The sequence below is a fragment of the Borostomias antarcticus genome (assembly GCF_949987555.1).
Source record: "Borostomias antarcticus genome assembly, chromosome: 10".
In the NCBI taxonomy this organism is placed as follows: domain Eukaryota; kingdom Metazoa; phylum Chordata; class Actinopteri; order Stomiiformes; family Stomiidae; genus Borostomias; species Borostomias antarcticus.
In genome coordinates this window covers 8,770,764-8,792,556 of record NC_140243.1, presented here as the reverse complement: position 1 = coordinate 8,792,556, position 21,793 = coordinate 8,770,764, and the positions used below count along the sequence as shown (strand labels likewise).

The 21,793-nt window shown below is 52.7% G+C and overlaps 1 protein-coding gene across 1 annotated transcript in view; it reads left to right on the top strand.

Moving 5' to 3' along the window:
- herc2 (HECT and RLD domain containing E3 ubiquitin protein ligase 2) overlaps nt 1-21,793 on the top strand; it is a 60,626-nt gene that overhangs the window by 19,227 nt on the left and 19,606 nt on the right. Inside the window, exons 28-63 of the mRNA XM_084444083.1 lie at nt 549-681; nt 1,032-1,159; nt 1,643-1,838; nt 2,510-2,643; nt 3,238-3,417; nt 4,247-4,383; nt 4,618-4,769; nt 5,319-5,510; nt 6,364-6,551; nt 6,995-7,187; nt 7,371-7,553; nt 8,035-8,219; nt 9,153-9,300; nt 9,623-9,819; nt 10,327-10,557; nt 10,945-11,083; nt 11,732-11,878; nt 13,446-13,588; nt 13,893-14,160; nt 14,257-14,399; nt 14,556-14,654; nt 14,896-15,064; nt 15,306-15,431; nt 15,582-15,690; nt 15,830-15,969; nt 16,511-16,701; nt 17,274-17,379; nt 17,489-17,580; nt 17,854-18,029; nt 18,656-18,767; nt 19,040-19,121; nt 19,219-19,453; nt 19,733-19,910; nt 20,277-20,358; nt 20,577-20,748; nt 20,961-21,105. Of these exons, the coding sequence (XP_084300209.1) occupies nt 549-681; nt 1,032-1,159; nt 1,643-1,838; nt 2,510-2,643; nt 3,238-3,417; nt 4,247-4,383; nt 4,618-4,769; nt 5,319-5,510; nt 6,364-6,551; nt 6,995-7,187; nt 7,371-7,553; nt 8,035-8,219; nt 9,153-9,300; nt 9,623-9,819; nt 10,327-10,557; nt 10,945-11,083; nt 11,732-11,878; nt 13,446-13,588; nt 13,893-14,160; nt 14,257-14,399; nt 14,556-14,654; nt 14,896-15,064; nt 15,306-15,431; nt 15,582-15,690; nt 15,830-15,969; nt 16,511-16,701; nt 17,274-17,379; nt 17,489-17,580; nt 17,854-18,029; nt 18,656-18,767; nt 19,040-19,121; nt 19,219-19,453; nt 19,733-19,910; nt 20,277-20,358; nt 20,577-20,748; nt 20,961-21,105 (5,631 nt within the window). The remainder of the gene's footprint in view (nt 1-548; nt 682-1,031; nt 1,160-1,642; nt 1,839-2,509; nt 2,644-3,237; nt 3,418-4,246; nt 4,384-4,617; nt 4,770-5,318; nt 5,511-6,363; nt 6,552-6,994; nt 7,188-7,370; nt 7,554-8,034; nt 8,220-9,152; nt 9,301-9,622; nt 9,820-10,326; nt 10,558-10,944; nt 11,084-11,731; nt 11,879-13,445; nt 13,589-13,892; nt 14,161-14,256; nt 14,400-14,555; nt 14,655-14,895; nt 15,065-15,305; nt 15,432-15,581; nt 15,691-15,829; nt 15,970-16,510; nt 16,702-17,273; nt 17,380-17,488; nt 17,581-17,853; nt 18,030-18,655; nt 18,768-19,039; nt 19,122-19,218; nt 19,454-19,732; nt 19,911-20,276; nt 20,359-20,576; nt 20,749-20,960; nt 21,106-21,793) is intronic.

The window sequence follows — 21,793 nt, the reverse complement described above, 5'->3', positions numbered from 1 at the left end:
GTGGGAGAAACTCACTCCACTGGTATAAAGGATGTGCTAACGACCCTGCCGAAGGGGATTTATCTCTTGGCGTAGTGGTTGGCACATCCGACTTGCAAGCGCAAGGTTGTAGGTTCGCGTCCCCAGGTTCGCGTCCCGCCCTGGAGAATCAATCGGGGTCAACCAAACCAGAAACACAATGCAGACGACTGTTGGAGGAACGCTAATTGTCTCTCTTTGGCCCCGGCCACACACCAGTCGGTCAGAAAACAAACACAGAATGTACAGTATAGAGTGCGTTCACCATCCATTTTGATTTGCATCGAGTGGGCAGAATGCGGGCGTGAGATGTCTCTTAACATACTTTGTTGCTCTCATTGACTACGCTGACGATAACGTCTCCTTCCTTCCAGCAAAGCCTCAACTCTACTGACTAATTCCAGCTCTGGCACTGTTTATCTCTCTTAGTCTGAGTCGGAAGGCACAGACGGTATTTGGGAGAGGGGTGGAGGCACAGAAGGAGTCGATATTCATCTCCACCCCCCTGTGTGTTGTTTGCGCGTCTGCAGGACTTCCTATGCCAAATCGAGCGGTGCTGTAAGCAGTACCACCTCATCACTCCCATCACCTTCCCCCTGGAGCACCCCGTGGAGGAAGTCGGGCGCCTGCTTCTCTGCTGCCTGCTCAAACACCAGGACCTCGGTAAACCAGCAGCCGCCCTCGCGACACGAGAGGCAGGGAGGGGAGGGAGAGCGCTAACAGGCACTAATTTTAGCCGCTATTGTGCCTTTTGAAATGTATATTGCATCTCTTTATGAGCTCTGTTGAAATGGGCAGGCACAGAGTGTGGTGTTTGTTACGTAACAACTTATGCACATATCAAAAGCACGTTTTACTTTAATGCCTTCGTAATGAACGTCTCCCAGTAGGATTTCACAGCTGAAAAGCATCAGGGCCACTTTTGGAGTCGTCGAGTTACAGATTATTATTCATCTCTGCTATGGTTATACCTCTTCCTGTAAAGACTGACCATCTCGCTCGTCCTCTCCTAGGTCATGTCGCTCTCTCGCTCGTCAATCAATGTGCCTTGGGCGTGGACCAGGCCAAACAGAGGGCCCTCCCCAGATCTGTGATTGATGTCTGTCGCATGGTGTACCAGGCCAAGTGCTCTTTAATCAAGGTAGGATTCATTCTTTCTGATGGTCGCATCCAGCATCTACATTATCATCATGAATCCCCCCCCCCCCCCCCCAAAAAAAAAAAAAGTTTATTCTTTGAGACAACCATTTTCGGAACTAATATGTTTTGATGCAATACAATATCCCAGGTAATCCAGATTATCCTACTCAATGCCTACTTTCTCTGTTTCTTCTAAGAGGCACCCCTACCTGACGAAGGGCACACGTATTTTCTTTAATAATAATAAAGTTTTGAGCATGCGAGACGGTGTGCGGGTGCTCCTACTTTTTCTTCTGAGAGGCAAACTCTTCTTCTATACTACCAATATGTTTTATGCTACCAACATGTTTTGATACAATTCACTTCAACAGCTGTCCCGTTACCTGTAGTGAATATTGTGCCTCCCTTGAATCAAAGGAACAGCAGTTAATAATGTGAGGTTACACTTCTGACCGCTGCTCCTCCGTGTCCCGTCCTGTCTCAGACCCACCAGGAGCAAGGCCGCTCCTACAAGGAGGTGTGCGCCCCCGTGATCGAGCGCCTGCGCTTCCTGTTCAACGAGCTGCGTCCTGCCGTCAGCAACGACCTCTCCATCGTGTCCAAGCTGAAGCTGCTGAGCGCCCAGCCCCGCTGGAAGAGGATCACCCAGAAGATGATCAGGGACCGTAGGAAAAAGAGAGGTGCGGTTAAAAAAAAAACTAAGAAGAAGAAAAAAAGTAACCTTTACTGTAGTCTCTCTCCAGACTCAAATATGACGTTGAACCGCTGTGCTCCGCATACTACCTAATAGAGTCTGTGCCACTTCGCCGCCCAAGCTGGTGTTCTGAGGGCGTATCGACGGTTCAAAATTGAGAGTGACAGGTCGTAGCAGCAAATGAGAGATGCTAGCCCAGATTAGATGGCCGGGGCATGTCTATAGGTGGGAAAGCTTGATCGCGAAAGTCGTCACTGATTGGTGTCACATGGATTCCGAAACCAATGATTGCCAGGATTTGAGCACCGGAAGTGTCCCAGAACCATAGAGAGATAGGTGCAGCATGCAGTAACGTAGTTAGCGTAGCTTATGTAGTGTATCAGCGTAAGAACTCTCATGGGTCTGGCGTTGAGACTACCTTTACTCTACCAGGTGGTCCCAAAAATCTACAGTAATTTACAAGGGAGACCTGGCCAAAATAGCAGCATGAAAAGCTAGACATAAACAATAATATGTTGGGTTCAGAGCTAGTCTAACATCCACTGTTATCCTGCAGATAAGCTGTATGCTGGGACTCATGCGTTCTTTCACGTCATGTTTTCTCTGTGATCCATGCTGGTGTTCATGGTATCGTTTTGCATGAATGTTTCTTCCCAGCGCCTAAGAAGTCAGAGTCTGCTGATGTGGAAGAGCCAAAGCTGGAGAACGAAGGGACCAATGAGGAGGAGCTGTGCATGGCCATCAGCGCCGCCCCCGCCGACAGGAAGTCGCCCACTAACAAGGCGCCGAAGGTGCTTATTGCTCTGTCTGTGTCTCTCTCTCTCTCTCTCTCCCCCCTGTTTCTCTCTCTGTCCTTCTCTACAGTATCTCTGTCTCACTACTCACTCACTCACGCGCACGCACGCACACACACACACACACACACACAGATGTTCTCATCCCTCCCCTTTCTCTCTCTCCCCCATTTATCTCACCTCGCATTTTGTGTGTTTCTATTGATACTGGAATAGAAAACAATGGAGGCTGTGTGTGTGACAGAACTAATGTAATCTCTCCGCTAGCTAATGTAGAAGTGTGATCGGTCTCACTCACATCCACTGTGTTGATTTTGTCGTCTTTTTTTAACCTCTTTCAGCTGATGGGTTCAGATTTACTTCATCCCTAGTCGAGGCCGTGGCTTTGTGTCATTTAGCTAGTAGATGGCTGTATGCCGTTGGCTGCAACTGCCAGAGAAATTTAATGTTACAGTATGTATATGTAATGTAAAGCATATTGTTGTAATGTATCCTGTGCATTCTGTGTTACAACCAGTTTTGACTATTTATTTGTGTGTGTCCACGTGTGGTGTATGCGTGTGTGTGTGTGTGTGTGTGTGTGTGACACAGCAGCAGGACAAGTGGCAGCCCCTGCTCAACACGGTGGCCAGCGTTCAGAAGTACAAGTGGCTGAAGCACAGTGTCCAGGGCGTGTTCTCCACGTCCAGCCTGATGGGCACCATCGTGGAGTTCGCCCTGAAGGAGGAGCCGCTGGACGTGGAGAAGATGAGGAAGTGCCTCCTCAAGCAGGTGAGGAAGGTCGGGGGAACGAGGGGCAGATGGTGCCTCTCCGGGCCGAGAGAGGGAGGAATGAAGAGAGGGAGGAGAGAAGAGAGGGAGGAGAGAAGAGAGGGAGGAGAGAAGAGGGGTGTGACGAGCCAGCAGCAGTCTGGAGGAGTAGAGGCCAACAGCTGGCGAAAGAGAGAGAGAAAATAGAAACTGGGTTGATATGTAGCAAGAGAGAAGAAAGTGGTATTGTCATTTTAAGCAGTCTTTCGATGAAGGGCTGTGCCAGACGTGGAGAAGATGTGTGATTAGTCAGGAAGAGGTAGCCCATCAAGAGAAAGGAGTATATAATCGTTTTGGATTAAAGTACAGAACAAACACTACAAAAAGATATATTTACTAAAAGGTGGAGTCCTCTCATGGCTATTTTAATACAGTGAATCATTTGACGTTTTCTGATCCATTCATTTGTGTATCTTTGTCTCACCATCTCATCTCCTTATCTGTGTATGTAGGCCTATACAAGCACGCGTGACATTTACCATCACTCGTATGTGCCCCCCCCCCCCCCCCCCAAACCCTTTCTCTCCACCCCCGTTTCTTTTCCTTTTAATTCTTTTTCTTTTTAAATGTAATTTATTTGTAAATTACAAATGCTAATAATGCACAGTTGAAATCATGGAAAAACAAAATTGTTGATGTGACAAAATTGCTTGTGATCTGAATGCATGTCATGTAAAAGCTGCTGAAACTGAAGTTCCAAAAAACTAATTCCAGAACATGTGTTTTGGGTATGGGAGAGGGAGAGGGTGTGTGTGCCGGGTGTGTTGACTCTGACCTTGGTGCCTGGCAGCTGGAGCGGGCGGAGGTGAGGCTGGAGGGCATCGACACCATGCTGAAGCTGGCCTCCAAGAGCTTCCTGCTGCCCTCTGTGCAGTACGCCATGCTCTGCGGCTGGCAGAGGGTCATACCCGAAGGGACCAGCATCGGGTATGTGGGCAGGTTTGAGGACATGTGGCTAAGTGGACCAAAAAACGGACGCATTCGCATTTTGCATTAAAGGGAATTGGCAGACGCAGTCGACGATGGCATTCTTTAAAGAGACCTAGGTCTCGTAATCTCCCCGGTGTACTTGGGTCCGGGGGTTAGTCCGGTGTACCTGGGTCCGGGGGTTAGTCCTGTATGAGTTACAGTGTGTCCTGTGTGTCCATGTCTGTCCCTCAGGGAGCCCCTGTCCGACTGCCTGAAGGACGTGGATCTCATCCCTCCCTTCAACCGCATGCTGCTGGAGGTCACCTTCGGCAAGCTGTACGCCTGGGCCATCCAGAACATCCGCAACATCCTGCTGGACGCCAGCACCAGGTTCAAGGAGCAGGGTGAGGGCCTCTAATGAGGATCCTTCTGAAGGAATTCATACATAAATAAATGCATGTATGCACACAAAACCAAAAACACTCAGGAGGGGAAGTGTAATCTGAATGCGTGTCACGTACCACATAGGGCTGCACATTTCTAGGAGTTTCATTAATCGATGACTTAACCTTAACAAACAATAGTCGATTAATTGATAAGAACGTCCCACGCTGAACTGCGCTTTGCGCGCTTCATTTTTGTGACTTCTGCGGTGTCGTTGAAATTTCCCGGCATCCCAATTAGCCTTCACTACGTGGCGTGGCGCCCTCATATGCAGTCAGACCTTAAATCAGGATTACATTTCACTCAACTACCGTTGATAACGGTCGTTCAACAACAACAACAAAAAAGTTATCTTCCATCAAGCAATTAATCGAGTAACCAAATCTTACTCAAGCAAATTCTTATCAGCAATTAATCGGTAGTCGATTAACCGTTAACGTCCCTAGTACCGCACCATAAGCCAACCCCCTCCTTCCGCTCTGTGTCTTTATCCCCGGCTTCCAAACCAGGTGTGCAGCCCGTCCCCCTGCAGACCATCACCAACGAGAACCCGGCCGGACCGAGCCTCGGTACCATCCCCCAGGCCCGCTTCCTGCTGGCCATGCTGCACATGCTGTCCCTGAAGCACGGCGCCAACAGCCTCAGCCTGCTGCTCAACTCCGGCACGCTGGCGCTCACACAGAGCATCCTCCGCCTCATCGGTAAGTGTCAACGTCATGTATTTACACAGCACCATTCATACTAATGAATCTAGCGTGTAGTACTTTCCATAAAAAGAGACGGATAAAAATATAAATCGTAAAAAACGCAGTGAGAACAGATTTAAAAGCGTCAAGATGGAGAAGACTAACAAGACCCAAATTAGTCAAAATAATGTAAAGGCCTGCCGAGTCCCCACACTGAGCTGGAGCGGCTCAGGGTAGGGGCCAGGGTAGGGGCCAGGGTAGGGGCCAGGGTAGGGGCCAGGGTAGGGGCGAGAGTGGGGGCGAGAGTGGGGGCGAGAGGAGTGGGGGCGAGAGTGGGGGCGAGAGGAGTGGGGGCGAGAGGAGTGGGGGCGAGAGGAGTGGGGGCGAGAGGAGTAGGGGCGAGAGGAGTGGGGGCGAGAGTGGGGGCGAGAGGAGTAGGGGTGAGAGGAGTAGGGGCGAGGGTAGGGGCGAGAGGGGGAGGGGCGAGGGTAGGGGCGAGAGGAGGAAGGGCGAGGGTAGAGGCGAGAGGGGGAGGGGCGAGAGGAGTAGGGGCGAGGGTAGGGGCGAGAGGAGGAAGGGCGAGGGTAGGGGCGAGAGAAGGAAGGGCGAGGGTAGGGGCGAGAGGAGGAAGGGCGAGGGTAGAGGCGAGAGGGGGAGGGGCGAGAGGAGTAGGGGCGAGGATAGGGGCGAGAGGAGGAAGGGCGAGGGTAGGGGCGAGAGGGGGAGGGGTGAAGGTAGGGGGAGGGTGGAGCTATGTAGAGTAGAGCTAGAGGTAGACCTTTTTTGTAGAGTAGACGAAAATAGCTGAGAGCAGCTCAAACACATTGAACCTGTTCTCTACAGTTCACGCTTCTCTCTCTTGACTCAGGCCCCAGCACAGACAGCAGTGAGGAGGACCTGGGCCCCGGGGCCCACGGGGGATCTGCCACGGTCCTGGAGGAGTCCCGGAAGGAGGCCGCCCCGGCCCCCCTGCCCGCCTCTGGCCCCGAGCTGGCGGCCATGATGAAGATCGGCACCAGGGTCATGAGGGGATTGGACTGGAAGTGGGGAGATCAGGTGACCAACGGCACCGCTTCACATGATTCAATGATTCAAATCTGAATCAGCAGCATAACTAGGGTCCCTAGACACTAACTAGGGTATCTAGACAGGGCTGTCTGCAGACAAAATACATTTTTGCAGACAAAAGACAGATTTTGTATTACGCTCAGTTCAACATGTGGATATTGTGAATGCTGGTTGGATTGCTCATGTCTTTCTCTGGTTTGATTTGACTCTTGTCGTTCTGCTGCGCCTGTCATTTTAATCAACAGAAATGTTGTACATGTTGCTCATGTGTGGGAGCTGATTGCTCTTGAGTCATTTGAATGTAGTCTTCTGTGTTGACACTAGCCCATGTGATGTCAACACTGGTAGCCGGTTTGATTTCCCTTGAATCTTGCTCTGGGTCATTCTGACTTATTTGGGTTGGTCTTGACGCTGTGTGTGTGTTCTGGCAGGATGGTCCGGCGCCAGGCTTGGGCCGGGTAATCGGGGAGCTGGGGGAGGACGGCTGGATCCGGGTCCAGTGGGACACCAGCAGCACCAACTCCTACCGGATGGGCAAGGAGGGCAAGTACGACCTGAAACTGGCCGAGCCTCCGCCGGCCGCCCAGCCCACCACCGAGGACTCGGACACAGAAGACGACACTGGTCAGTGTACTTGCTGTGCTAACTCAAACATTACACTACTCAAACAATACACACTTTTGTCCAAAGACACACACACACACACACACACACACACACACACACACACACACGTCTGGCGGCTTACAGCTGAACAGCCCCCCCCCCAACACACACACTAAAAGACGTCATTCCGGTTGGCTCTAGAAGGGGAGCCGGTGGAGAAGAGCACCCACCCCACGGCCATGATGCTGACCAGCACGGTGAACCTGCTGAAGACCCTGTCTCTCTCTGCGGGGATTCACTCCGAGGTCATGCAGACGGACGCCACGCGCACCCTTTGCGGCCTGCTGAGGATGCTGGTGGAGAGCGGGGCCAACGACAAGACGGGTAACGAGCGCCGCCGCCGTCCAGGGGCACCGCGGCGCTGCCTGGTTAACCATGTCAGTGCATTGATCTCCCATTATCCTTCTCACTCTGACCTCCAGCTCCTTTTCCTTTCCTCTCCCTCCTCCCTCCCTCCCTCCTTCCTTCCTTCCTTCCTCGCCTCCGCCCCTTTCTTTACTCTCCCTCCCTCCATCCCCTCTCTCCTTTCCTCCTTCACTCCCTAACTCCTCCTCCGTTCCCTCGTTTCCCAACTCTCTCTCTCGCCTCCCTTCATCCCTCCTCCTCTCCTTTCATTCACCCCTCCACCCCTTTTATTTCTCTCCCTCCCTCCGTCCACGCTGCTCCCTCTCTCCCTCGCTCCCTCCCTCCGTCCACGCTGCTCCCTCCCTCGCTCCCTACCTCCCTCGCTCCCTCCCTCCGTCCACACTGCTCCCTCCCTCCCTCCCCACACTGCTCCCTCCCTCCCTCCCTCCCTCCCTCCCAGGCTGCTCGTCTTTCAGGCTGGTCTCTCTGGAGCAGTACCGGAGCTGGTGCACCCTGGGCTTCGTCCGCAGCGTGGCCCTGATGCCCCAGATGTGCAGCACGCTCAGCACCTCCGCCTGGATCGGCCTGCTCATCAGGATCGTGGAGGGACACCAGTCCTTCAACGCCGTCACCCTGCAGAGACAGGTGGGGGGGACGGGGACGCTGGGGGTGGGGACGGGAACGCTGGGGGGTGGGGGGCGCGCAGCAAATGCAGATTCAGAAAACTGTTTGACCGCATGACCCGAGGGGGTCTTTTGGTCAGCCACACGGTGACACGCGCAGGTACACACAGGTGAGCGGCGACGCAGCGCACAACGTACACACACACACACACACACGCATGTAGCTTTTGGGGGTTCGCCGGTGGAATTTGTCTCCTGCATTTCCCCATCCAAGCTGTCCCCCTCAGGGGCGCCCGGGGACCAAGTCCATGTGCTCAGTCCCAAGTCCTGGTCATGTGATGGAGGGTGGATGTGATGGAGGGAGGAGAGTGGATGTGATGGAGGAGGGTGGATGTGATGGAGGAGGGTGGATGTGATGGAGGAGGGTGGATGTGATGGAGGAGGGTGGATGTGATGGAGGAGGGTGGATGTGATGGAGGGTGGATGTGATGGAGGGTGGATGTGATGGAGAGTGGATGTGATGGAGAGTGGATGTGATGGAGGGAGGAGAGTGGATGTGATGGAGGAGGGTGGATGTGATGGAGGGTGGATGTGATGGAGGGTGGATGTGATGGAGGGTGGATGTGATGGAGGGTGGATGTGATGGAGAGTGGATGTGATGGAGGGAGGAGAGTGGATGTGATGGAGGAGGGTGGATGTGATGGAGAGTGGATGTGATGGAGAGTGGATGTGATGGAGGAGGGTGGATGTGACTGGATGACGGAGGGTGATGATGATGATGATGATCCAGGAACAGGGATTGCAAATTAGCCTTGCCTAGAAATCCTATATGCAACTCAAGTTTCTAACCTGCTACAATGTTGTTTGCATCGTCCCTGACAAACTTTTAAATAAATAAAAAACGGATGATGATGGAGGGTATCTCCTGACCCCGTCCTGTCCTGTGCTCCCCCAGATCCTGGCCCTGCGTCTGCTCCAGGCCGTGCTGCCCTCCTGGGACAAGACGGAGCGCTCTCAGGACATGAAGTTCCTGGTGGAGAAGCTATTTGGCTTCCTGGGCAGCCTGCTGAGCACCTGCTCCTCCGACCTGCCCCTGCTCAGAGGTACGGCCCCGTCCAACGCTGGGCTTCTCAGCGTCCTGCCGTGGGACTGCCTGCCATTCAAATTCATTGGCCAATTTTGCAGATGAAAATCGTCATTTTGCTGTCCGTTTACACAACATCCTACAAATTTGTTCATACAGTATGATGTGGTATATGTTGGATGGAGAATATGAACTAGTGACTGGGGTCTGTAACCTACTTCCTGTTCCTGTCCCCTGTCACAAGTACTCTGACGAAGGCTAAGCCTGAAACGTTGGGTCTGTAAAATATATATATTTTGCGCTGGAGCTGAGTGAGCGGCTACTGCTTATTTTTTTCACAGAGGGCTCCCTACGGCGGAGGAAGTCCCGCCCCCAGGCCTCTCTCACGGCCACTCACAGCAGCACGTTGGCCGAGGAGATAGTCGCCGTGCTGCGCACACTGCATTCCCTGGGCCAATGGAACGCCCTGATCAACGACTACATCAACTCCCAGCTCGGCTGCATCGGAGACGTCATGGCAGGCCGGCACTCTGAAGCGGTAGGCACCACCAGGGGGGGGGGGGTTCACAAAGCTGGCTAACTGAGTAAGCCTGACTAAAACCCGGAAAGCTATTTTCTTCTACAGTACATGTTCCAGATTTGAGTTTTCAGGTTTTAGTCATTGCAAAAGTCAGGTTTACTCAGTTAGCCAGCTTTGTGAAATATCCCCCTGGCCTAGGAGATGTTGTTGTTGTTGTTGTTGTTGTCATGTTCAAGAATAGTCACAGAAAAAGAAAATAAAACTGCACACTCAAGCTCTAGATGCTGGGTGATTTATTCTGGCAACGTTTCGGCCTCGCGGCCTTTGTCAGAGTCTTCAAGGCCGACATGTTGTCTGAATAAATCACCCAGCATCGAGCGTTTCAGTGTGCGTTTTCTTTTCTTTTTCTAATATATTCACCCGTTACCAGCTCCTCTCCAAGACTACAGTGTGCATTTTCTCCTTTTTCCTCAACCCCAATACTAGTCACAATCACAAGCGCTCTCTCTCTCTTCCCCCCCCCAGTCTCTCCTGGAGGAGTACTTCCCAGATTCGGAGGGCCCGCGGGTGGGCAGTCTGATGGCGGTGCTGGCGGTGATCGGGGGCATCGACGGCCGCCTGAGGCTGGGGGGCCAGGTGGTCCACGAGGAGTACGGGGAGGGCACGGTGACCCGCATCACGCCCAAGGGACGCATCACCGTCCAGTTCCACCAGATGAGGACCTGCAGGGTCTGCCTGCTCAGCCAGCTCAAACCGGTGAGCATGTGCACACACACACACACACACACACACACACACATGCATACACACTCTCTCATACACTCACACACGTATGCACTGACACACACACTCTCATACACACATGCACACACACACACACACACACGCATACACACTCTCATGCACACACACTCATACACACACACACACGCATGCACTCACACTGATATACGGACACACATACTCTCATACATACACACAAACTCATGCACACACACACACTCTCATATACACACACTCACACACACGCACGCACTCACACTCTGATACATACACACACACGCATTCACGCACACGCCCAGATGAAGACTGGGTATTAGTACAGGTGAACTGAGTGGTGTGGTCGGTGGCGTGTTCCCCCAGCTGCCGGTGGTGGCGTTCAACGTGCAGAACCTTCCGTTCTCCGAGCCCATGCTGGCCGTGTGGGCCCAGCTGGTCAACCTGGCGGGCAGCAAGCTGGAGAAACAACGCATGAAGACGTGCCTGAGCCGAGGGGTGACAGGTAGCTCCCGGCGCCGTGTCCACACCGTCTCCGTCACACACACACACACACACACCGACTAGACATGGTCACGCACACACGACTCGCTCATTTTCTGTGACAGGTCGTGCTCCTGGTGTATAGTTTTCCTGATTTGTAACTTATTTTACTGTGTCTAGATGTATAAGCATGGGGGGGGGGCACGCATTTCATTTCACCTCATGTACTCCTCTCCAAGACCATGAGGAATGCTAACCCTAACACACACACAGGCGTGCATGCATACAAGCACAAACACACACACACACACGGCCCATTTTAGTCCCATTTCTGCCTCCCCATGGCTCTCTCTCCGGTCCAGCAGGCTTTCCTCTAAACCGGACGTTCTGACCCTAATGAGCTGTGCATCCGGCCCGGTCCCCGGCCCTGTTGGTCGGTTCTGTGCTTCACTGAATAATTGTGTTCCACTGAGTGGCTCGGCTACTGTACCAGGCTACCGAGCCACATTTTCACTGCTCGGCTGTTGATCACCAGCTGTCGTACGTGCGTGTAGCCGTGCGGCTTTGTTCCGAGTGTACGGAATGTGGTGGTGTACGCACGTGTGTGTGTGTGTTTCCTGGTGTTAAGGAACAGTGTGTAACTGTCTTCCGTGTGTGTGTGTCCTCCCAGCTGACCAGGTGGACCTCCACCTGCTGCGCTGTCAGCAGCTGAGGCTGTACATCCTGAAGGCGGCGCGGGCTCTGCTCTCCCACCAGGACAAGCTCCGCCAGATCCTCTCTCAGGCCGCCGTCCTGGACCTGGGCCCGAACCCCAGCGGTAAGACCCCCCCCCCATCACCACACCAAGAGACGGCCTGCCCCAACACCTCTCAACCCCACCCAGAGACGGCCTGCCTACGCCACATACGACCGTTTGCAAAGGATTCGGTGTAGTGGGCTTCGAGATGCTGTAGGATGCTAGTATTTCCTTAGTTGTAATGCGTCCCAACAAATAAAAACAAACATTGTTCCCGAGTCCCAAATCCGGAGTCTGAGTGCAGTTTAAAATCTTTTTGAGTACGAGTCTCAAGTCGAGTCTCAAGTCACCGTGAGTGTGATTTTAAGTGCAACTGGAGTCCAAGTCACAGACATCTCTGCTGGAGGACGAGCTGACTCACGATGAGCAAGGCGAGCAAGGTTACTCAGTCAGAGGAGTCGTTAAGCCACATCAGAGAGCAGAGTTGGCAGACTGAGGCGCCGTGCTGCCCTCTAGAACCCCCCCCCAGGGGACGGCAGTCAGCATGGATGGATGAGCTATTCCCCAGAGCTCAGGTGTAGCCAGAAGCAGAACTAATCAGACAGTGACCTGCCTCTCCTCCCTCTCTCTTTCTCTTTCTCATATTCTCTCTCTTCCCCATAACTGCCCCCCCCCCCCCTTGTCTCTGCGTGGGTGGAGAGCGTTGAGCAGAAAGGGTTAGTTAACAGGGCAGTGGTTGGTTGGGTGGAAGTCTGCAACTGAAGCCGAGCCGCGTACACGGGGCTCTGTGCCTGAGCAGCGGCCGTTAAGATCCAGCAAGGCGCGCCATGTGGGCGGATGCTGACTCATGAGCCTGCCCCGGCGTGCGCACCTCGCAGGGCTGGAGGGGACGACCCTCAGTGGCTGGACGCCATGTTGAGCCGGAGGAGGAGGGACTCTCTCAGGAGTCGTTCGGCCATGAGAGAGAGAGAGAGAGAGAGAGAGAGAGAGAGAGAGATGAAGCATCACACCACCCTCTAGATGCTCTCTTAAAAAGCAAACTGCTGAATGTCTGAACTGATAGCGATGTTCTTACTCATATCTTGAATAAAGAAGAGAAGAGGTTTTAATGGGCAAACGGACGTGTTTTGGCCTTAAGCCATCATCAGCCGGCTTAAGGCCGAAAAATGCATTCGTTTGCCTATTAAAACTTTAAAGACTGTCTCATAAGTGCCGGTTTCTTCTTTATTCACTGCATCACCCCACCACTCAAACTACAGGATTTTAAAAATCCTAACCCATCTGGTTGCATCACACACATAAGGAGAATCTTAACGGATATTTTTCTCGCAAATCTCAAACAAGCGCACACTGCAAGATTTGAAAATAACAGCTCATCACACACTACAGGATATTATCGTGCCCGAGAGAGCAACAAACCACTGCCTCGCTTGTAAAGTAGTGGTGTAATAGTCCAAATATCAAACATGCTTATCGGGGCCCTCATATTACAAGATACTGTAATCTGGGCCGAACATCGGTACCAACCAACGTTCCAGACCAGATTTCTCCTCCGATTGTCAATCAACAAATCGGCCCCAAAATCCTGTAGTGTGAGCCGGCATAACTCCCATCTTCCCTGTGTGTGTGTTTGTGTGTGCGTGTGCAGAGGACCCGGTGGTGTTGTCTCCAGACGTGGGCGACCTGTCTCCCGAGGGTCCCCTGCCCCCCCTCATCCTCCTCCAGCAGCTGCTGTCCTCCGCAACCCAGCCCTCCCCCATCAAGGCCGTCTTCGACAGGCAGGAGCTGGAGGTGAGCACCCCCCCCCCCCCCCCCCCCCCCCTCCCGCGCATCTTAATCATCTGTTTAAGCCACAGATTCAAACCCCATTAAAATCCCATTAGTTCAGTGTGTGTGTGTATATTGCAATCAAATTAGTCAGCACGTGGAATCGACCTGATCTGGGTTGACCCACTCTGTGTGTGTGCGTGTGTGTGTGTGTGTGTGTGTTTGTGTGTGTGTGTGTGTGTGTGTGTGTGTGTGTGTGTGTGTGTGTGTGTGTGTGTGTGTGTGTATACGTACGTTCGCGCGCGCGTGTGTGCGCTTATGTGTGCAGGCCGCCGCCCTGGCAGTGTGTCAGTACCTGGCGGTGGAGTCCACCCACCCGTCCTCCCCGTCGTTTGAGGAGAGCAGCTCCAGCGAGGCCACCACGCCGGTGGCCGTCCCGCACGTCCGGCCCCCCAGGCAGAAGAAGCAGAAGGCCTCGCCCGTGGCCCCGCTGCCCATCGTCCTCCAGCTCATGGAGATGGGCTTCCAGAGGAAGAACATCGAGTTCGCCCTCAAGTCCCTGTCTGGGACCACCGGCACTGCCTCTGGCGTACCAGGTATGTTCCTGTGTGTGTGTGTGTGTGTGTGTGTGTGTGTGTGCGCGTGCGAAGCACAGAGATTCAGCCGTCCTCTCCTGTCCCGTCTCTCCCCAGGTGTGGAAGCGTTGGTGGGCTGGCTGCTGGACCACCCCGACGTCCCGGCCACCGAGCTGTCGGATGCGGACACCGTGTCGGACGAGTACACCGACGAGGAGGCGCTGGAGGAGCTGGAGGAGGCCGAGCCCGTCTTCCCCGTGGTACGCCCCCCCCCCCCCCCCTGCTGATCACACACACCAGGCTGGCGGTACAGACAACGATGACTGCAAGGGGCGTCTCGTAAGTTGTCATGTTACAACTTGCTCAGCTTGTGACCCCCCCCCCCCCCTCTGTCCCTCTCCTGTCCGTCCCCACAGACTACAGGGGCCGTGGTGACGGAGAGCCAGACGTTTAAGAAGAGGTCTGACTTCCAGAGCAACGACGACTACGCCGTGTATGTGAGGGAGAACATCCAGGTCAGTGCAGCGTTTAGGAAGGGGGGTATTTCAGGGGGGTATTTCACAAATGGAGTAAGCCTGACTTTTGAAAAGAATAAAAACTGGAAAGTCTGGAACATGGACTGAAGTAAAAGTTACTTTGTGTACTTTGCTGGCTTACTCAGTTAGCCAGCTTTGTGAAATACACCCAAGGTGTGTGTGTGCGTGCGTGCGTGCGCGTGCATACACATCTGACCCCCGGACCCCTGTTTAACCCCAGGTGGGGATGATGGTGAAGTGCTGTCGTACGTATGAGGAAGTCTACGAGGGGGACGTAGGGAAGGTCATCAAGCTGGACCGGGACGGACTCCACGATCTGAACGTCCAGTGTGACTGGCAGCAGAAAGGAGGGACCTACTGGGTCCGCTACATCCACACCGAGCTGCTGGGTAAGGTGCTCTGGGCCTCCTTCAGAGCTGTGTTTGTGTGTGTGTGCGTGTGTGTGTGCGTGTGTGTGTGAAGCACAGAGATTCACCTGTCCTGTGTGTCACACATGGGTCACACAGAGGATGCTTGTGTATTTTTTTTTTAGCTGTACTACTCAGATGTGAGCTACTGTACTGTCCATAGAATGATGCTTAACGTGAATGTTGAGCGAGTCACATTTGTGTTTCTTCGTGTCTGGTCCAGGATTCCCACCACAGAGCTCACCCTCCCACATAAAGATCGGTGACAAAGTGAGAGTGAAGCCCACAGTCACGACGCCAAAGTACAAGTGGGGCTCGGTCACACACAGGAGCGTGGGGGTGGTGAAAGGTAAGGCCTCCCTTGCTGCCAAGATTCGGACCGTTTGATTGTTCTGATCCAGAATTCATCTGTGTTTTCAATGCGAATATCTGAATACAGTAGGTCACTGTGTGGCTAACACTGTGGCCTTGGCTGATTGGGCCCGTGCCTCTCTCTCAGCTTTCAGTGCCAACGGGAAGGACGTGATTGTGGACTTCCCCCAGCAGTCTCACTGGACCGGCCTGCTCTCTGAGATGGAGCTAGTGCCCAGTGTCCATCCTGGAGTCAGGTAGGACTTATCAAATGTATAATTTCCTAGAGTACTGCTTATTTTCACTTGATCTGATGCGGTTTGATTTGGATTGTGTTCAGTACTGTTCAGAACCTGTTCGGGTTCTTCTCTTAACTACCCTCGCTGTTGCCCTCAGGTGCGATGGGTGTCAGATGTTCCCCATCAACGGACCCAGGTTCAAATGCAGGAACTGTGATGACTTTGACTTCTGCGAGAACTGCTTCAAGACCCGGAAACACAACGCCAGGCACTCCTTTGGCAGGATCAATGAGCCAGGTCAGTGACCCTGTGCAAACTGAGCTGCATCTATAAAAACGTTGTGTGTGTGTGTGTGTCTTATGCTGGGCTCACACTACAGGATTTTTGGGCCGATTTATCTCAGATTTACCCCTCCCGACAATCAGAGGAAAAATCTGGTCTGGAACATTGGTCCGTACCGATGTTAGGCCCAGATGATCTTGTAAAATGAGGGGTTTACAGATCCAATCTTAAACCTCCCTATCGGTTCGCAGACCCATCGGGGCCGTCCCGATAATATTAAACATGTTTGATATTTATATTATTACGTCACTACTGTACAAGCGAGGCAGTGGTTTGTTGCTCCCTCGGGCACGATAATATCCTGCGGTGTGTGATGAGCCATTATTTTCAAATCTTGTAGTGTGTGCATGTTTGAGATTCCAGAGAAGAACCTCTGTTAGGATTCTCCTTATGTGCGTGATGCAACACAATTTCCTAATCGGTTAGGATTTGTAAATATCCTGTAGTGTGAGCCCGGCATTCGGTGACTGTCCATCTCTCGTCTCTGCGCCGCCAGGCCAGTCCCCGGCGTTCTGCGGTCGCTCGGGGAAGCAGCTGAAGAAGCATCACAGCGGCCAGCGAGGCATGCTGATAGACGAGTGGTCCCGCGCCGTCAAGAGCCTCAACGTGTCGTCCTCCGTCAACCAGGCCGCGCGCCTCATGGACTGCAGCGAGCAGTGCTGGCAGTCCTCCGGCTCCCAGGGAAAGGTATGGAAACCCAGGGAAAGGTATGGAAACCCAGGGAAAGGTATGGAAACCCAGGGAAAGTTATGGAGGGCCGGCGACGCCGGTCTAGTGTGGCCTGAGGCGATGTTCTGGTGACGTCGTAGCGCTGCGGGGGGAGATGTGTTTGTGTACGTCTCTCCGCACCTGCAAGTCACCTCCCGTCTGTGTGCCCCCCCCCCCCCCCCACCTCGAGGCCGTCGCTGCTATAAAGGGTGAACTTGCCTCAGTAAATACACTGCAAAAGCATAAGTTAAAATACAAGAAATAAATACTGAATTTGAGGAGAAATTACTTAACACTAGTGAAATTATCTGTCCATGCAGCAAGATAATTTCACTTGATCATAAATACATTTTTAAAAAGCTAGATTGATTCTAGAAATAAGATAGGGATAAGAAACTAGTAAATAACTTTTAAAGCAAGATAATTAATCTCATATTTCCAAATCTAAGATTTTAAATCTTGGCAAGCACAGAACAATTTGCAGTGTAAGGGTTTAAACCATACACATGATCTCTTGTTAATGAAGTTTGTCTGTCTGCCTGTGTCTGTAGCACTGGATTCGTCTGGAGCTCTTCCCAGACGTCCTGGTCCACAGGCTGAAGATGACGGTGGACCCAGCAGACAGCAGCTACATGCCCTCACTGGTGGTGGTGTCAGGTAAACGACCGCCAACCTTTTTGCACATTCAGGTGCCAATGTTTAGATTAGTACTGTTGTCTGGTTTTGTGTTAGCACTATTCTTAAGCATGTGCTTTTTCCTGCACAGGCGGCAGTTCCCTGAACAACCTGATCGAGCTGAAGACCATCAATATCAACCCCACGGACACCACCGTCCCTCTCCTCAATGACTGCACTGAGGTTGGTTCTCTGAGCATTAGATTAGAGGATTAGAATAGGCTTTGTCCACAACGTGACAATTAGTTTTGCTCCGGTCGGACACAATAAACTGTCATATAAACACAAACAGACACAGAAAAGTCACATCACAATAGGTTCACACTAGTATCCACATACATCAGCTACCTACAGAGACTACACATGGGCTATACAGTGTTAATGTTGCCTCTCTTTTGCCATATGGGAAGTTCAATGGTTCCATGAGCCGTGTGCCTTGTGTCCCTTCCCCCCCAGTACCACAGATACATAGAGGTCGCCATCAAACAGTGTCGCAGCTCTGGCATCGACTGTAAGATCCATGCGCTCGGCATTGTGGGCCGCATCAGAGCCGAGGATGAGGACTTGGCCACGGTGCCCTTCCTGGCGTCCGACAACGAGGAGGAGGACGACGACAAGACCGCCACCGGGAGGTGAGGCAGGGCATGGGCTCACGGTCACACACCAGCAGACTCTTCCAGTAGCAAACAAGTGTGCGTCCGAACCCTCTGTTTACCGAGCTCCGAGGCTGTTTGTGTGTGTATGCGCTAGCGGGGCCTCTGATGTGTACGGGTCTTCTGTCTCTCCGTCAGCTAGGCTTACTGTTTTGGCTCTGTTCAGCGTTTTAGACCAGTGCTCCGCCAGCCAAATTGGCTGCCCTTTATTAAGGTCTGCATGCTGGCGGATTGACAGTGGGAGAGGGTGTAGATTTTGGAACGAGAGATAATGGGGGACTTTTCCCTGGTCAAATCCCCTTAATCGAGGCAGATCAGAATCCTGCTCTGGCAGCATCATGCTGGCTCTCTTCTCCACACGACTAAATCCCATCAGGGATCAGAGCATCTCCTTGTCCTCTGGCCTGGTTTGATGGAACAGAGTTATACTATCTGTTCTTACTGTGTTTTTATGATTTATCTTTTTATCCTTCTCCTTTTATGTAAAGCACTATGTGCTACATTCATTTGTATGAATGGTGCTATAAAATGACATTGACACATACTAAGCCTGTAGCTGTGTTGAATCCAGATCTTCACCGCGTGTCCCCCTCTCTGCTCCCCAGTCTGGCCAGGAAGAAGTGTTCAGGGTTGGAGTGTGCAGCCACCATCAGGACCAAAGTGTTTGTGTGGGGCCTGAACGACAAGGACCAGCTGGGAGGACTCAAAGGGTCCAAGGTACTGGACCGGCTCCATCTTGAATATATTCTGTTACTTGACTGTACCCTGGTCCCGTGTCTGTTGCATTTCCTGTTGGCTACTTGCAAGGAGGTCAAGGAAGCCAAGGGAAAATTTCCATTTGTACACCAAAAACGAACAATAAAGCTTCTTGAATCTTGAGCTACTATGTCATGTTGCTAGGTAATTCCTCTCCAACTGTTCAGTCTGCTTCTCTCTCTCTCTCTCTCTTTCTCTCTCTCACTCTCCCTCCCTCCCTCCCCCCACCCCAGATCAAGGTGCCATCCTTCTCTGAGACCCTCTCTGCGCTCAACGTGGTGCAGGTGGCTGGAGGATCCAAGAGCCTCTTTGCAGGTGAATGGGTGACAAGGTCCCACCTGGAGAAGTTTGTGCGTGTGTGTTTTACTAAGCACCAGAAGTGTGTGTGTGTGTGTGTTTTTCCCTCTTCCAGTGACAGCAGAAGGGAAGGTGTACGCGTGCGGGGAGGCCACCAACGGGCGCCTGGGCCTGGGTCTGTCCAGCGGCACCATCCCCATCCCCCGGCAGGTCACGGCCCTCAGCAACTATGTGGTGAAGAAAGTGGCGGTCCACTCCGGGGGGCGCCACGCCATGGCGCTCACCGTCGATGGGAAGGTGTTCTCCTGGGGCGAGGGCGACGACGGAAAGCTGGGACACTTCAGCCGGATGTAGGTTCCCCATCTCACCTCGTAGGTTCCTCTCTTCGTGTGTGTCCACCAATCACCGCCAGCATTTTAGCGGAGCATGTTGGGTGTGCGGTTCACACCGTCCACAGACTTTAGCTCATCAGGGACTCTTTAAACAGGGTAGTTTGGAAGAACTCTGGCTTTTAATCAGTGCATTGGCGAACGGATGACACTGGGCTGCCCTTCAGGATGACCCAGGGCTGTTTTTTTTTAGTGTCGTCCCTTAACGGTCCTAACGACCCCCGTGCGTCTCGACTACAGGAACTGTGACAAGCCTCGTCTCATCGAGGCTCTGAAGACCAAGCGCATCCGGGACATCGCCTGCGGCAGCTCCCACAGCGCGGCCATCACCTCCAGCGGGGAGCTGTACAGCTGGGGCCTGGGAGAGTACGGCCGGCTGGGCCACGGGGACAACACCACCCAGCTCAGGCCCAAACTGGTCAGTACATGCATACACTACTCATGTCCCCAGACTTTCAAACTGGTCGTCTCCGGTCAAGCCCCCCCCTCCAAACAAAACAAAAGTGTCACCATCATGGCATCAGAAATCTGTTTGCTAGGCGGACCTTATCTGAGACGATAAGAAAAATATTTTTTTTTATGAATTTCCCCTCTGCGAGTGCTCTCTCCCCTCTTTCAGTGTACTTTACACCATTGCAGACTTGATATGGAAACATTGATCAGGAGATACAGTATCTGTACTGCGTCTCTAAATGGGGATTTCTACTCTCGCCCTCTCTCTCCCTCTCTCTCTCTCCCTCTCCCTTTCCCTCGCCCTCTCTTTCCCTCCCTGTTTGTGACACAGGTGAAGGTGGTTCTGGGCCACCGGGTCATCCAGGTGGCTTGTGGGAGCAGGGATGCTCAAACCCTCGCTCTCACTGATGAAGGTACAGTACAAATACAGTACAAGATGTTTTAAGACATCTTAGTAGGTAGGTAGTCCAGTGGTTAGAGCGTCCGACCAGTGAGCGAAAGGTCTCCGGGCCAGGCCACTCAACACTTAATTTTCCCATTCTGTTGTGCCCTTGAGCAAGGCACTTAACCCAAGTGAGATGAATAGTGAAGATGCCTGACTGCACCCCGTGTCTGCCGTGTGTCCCTGCAGGCCTGGTGTTCTCTTGGGGCGACGGAGACTTCGGGAAGCTGGGGAGGGGGGGCAGCGAGGGCTGCAACATCCCCCAGAACATCGAGCGTCTGAACGGGCAGAGCGTGTGTCAGATTGAGTGCGGGGCCCAGTTCTCCCTGGCGCTCACCAAGTCTGGCGTGGTCTGGACCTGGTGAGCTGGCCATCTTAGTTACACTTAACCTAAAATAGCGCTAGACCGCTTTGTTCCTGTTTGTCTTCATGTAATGTGATGTGTTATTATGTTATTGGCAACCTTATTCACTCCAATCAAGGGGAAAACATCTTGGTAAGATAAAACATTGTTGCTGTTTGTCATCATGGACGTTATGCATTTTCATGGACAACCTTGTCTGTTCCGATCAGGGGCAAAGGAGACTACTTCCGGCTGGGCCACGGGACAGATGTCCACGTGCGAAAGCCCCAGATGGTGGAGGGGCTGAGGGGGAAGAAGATCGTCCACGTGGCGGTCGGGGCGCTGCACTGCCTGGCTGTCACCGAGACTGGACAGGTGTGTGCATACGGCCCTGGAGTGTGTGTGTGTGTGTGTGTGTGTGTGTGTGTGTGTGTGTGTGTGTGTGTGTGTGTGTGTGTGTGTGTGTGTGTGTGTGTGTGTGTGTGTGTGTGTGTGTGTGTGTGTGTGTGTGTGTGTGTGTGTGTGTGTGTGAGAAACTGCGCGCACGCACGCGCTCTCCGTTCACGCACTCGTACTGTCATGGCATCCGTCCAGGTGTTATTAAGGTCCGGGGGCCTCGTCCTGTCGCTAGATGGATGTGCTTTCAACCTGCAGCCCCCGGCGGCACTGACCTTCAGTCGCGCTCATCTCTCTTCACCTTAAACCGCACTCTCCCTCAGCACACATTTAATGATGTAGCAGCAGCACTACTTCCATCTGGGCCATGTTGTCCGTTCGTCCTTGAAGGAAATGCTTCTTGTGGAACTTGAATGGAGAGATTTAGTGTGTTGCTCATATTTCAACACAGCAGCTACATATATTCAGGGGAGACCATTTTGGACAAAATTGAGGTTAAGGACACTGGGGAGAAAATACTTATTTTGGAGTCTATAATGTTGATTTATAATCCCTAAGTGCCGATCCCTCTCCTGTGTATAGACTGTTCAGACAAGGTCTCTTGGGCCTCACCTCAGTTAGGAAACGTCATCACACACAGGACACGCAATACTTCCAAGATTCATTC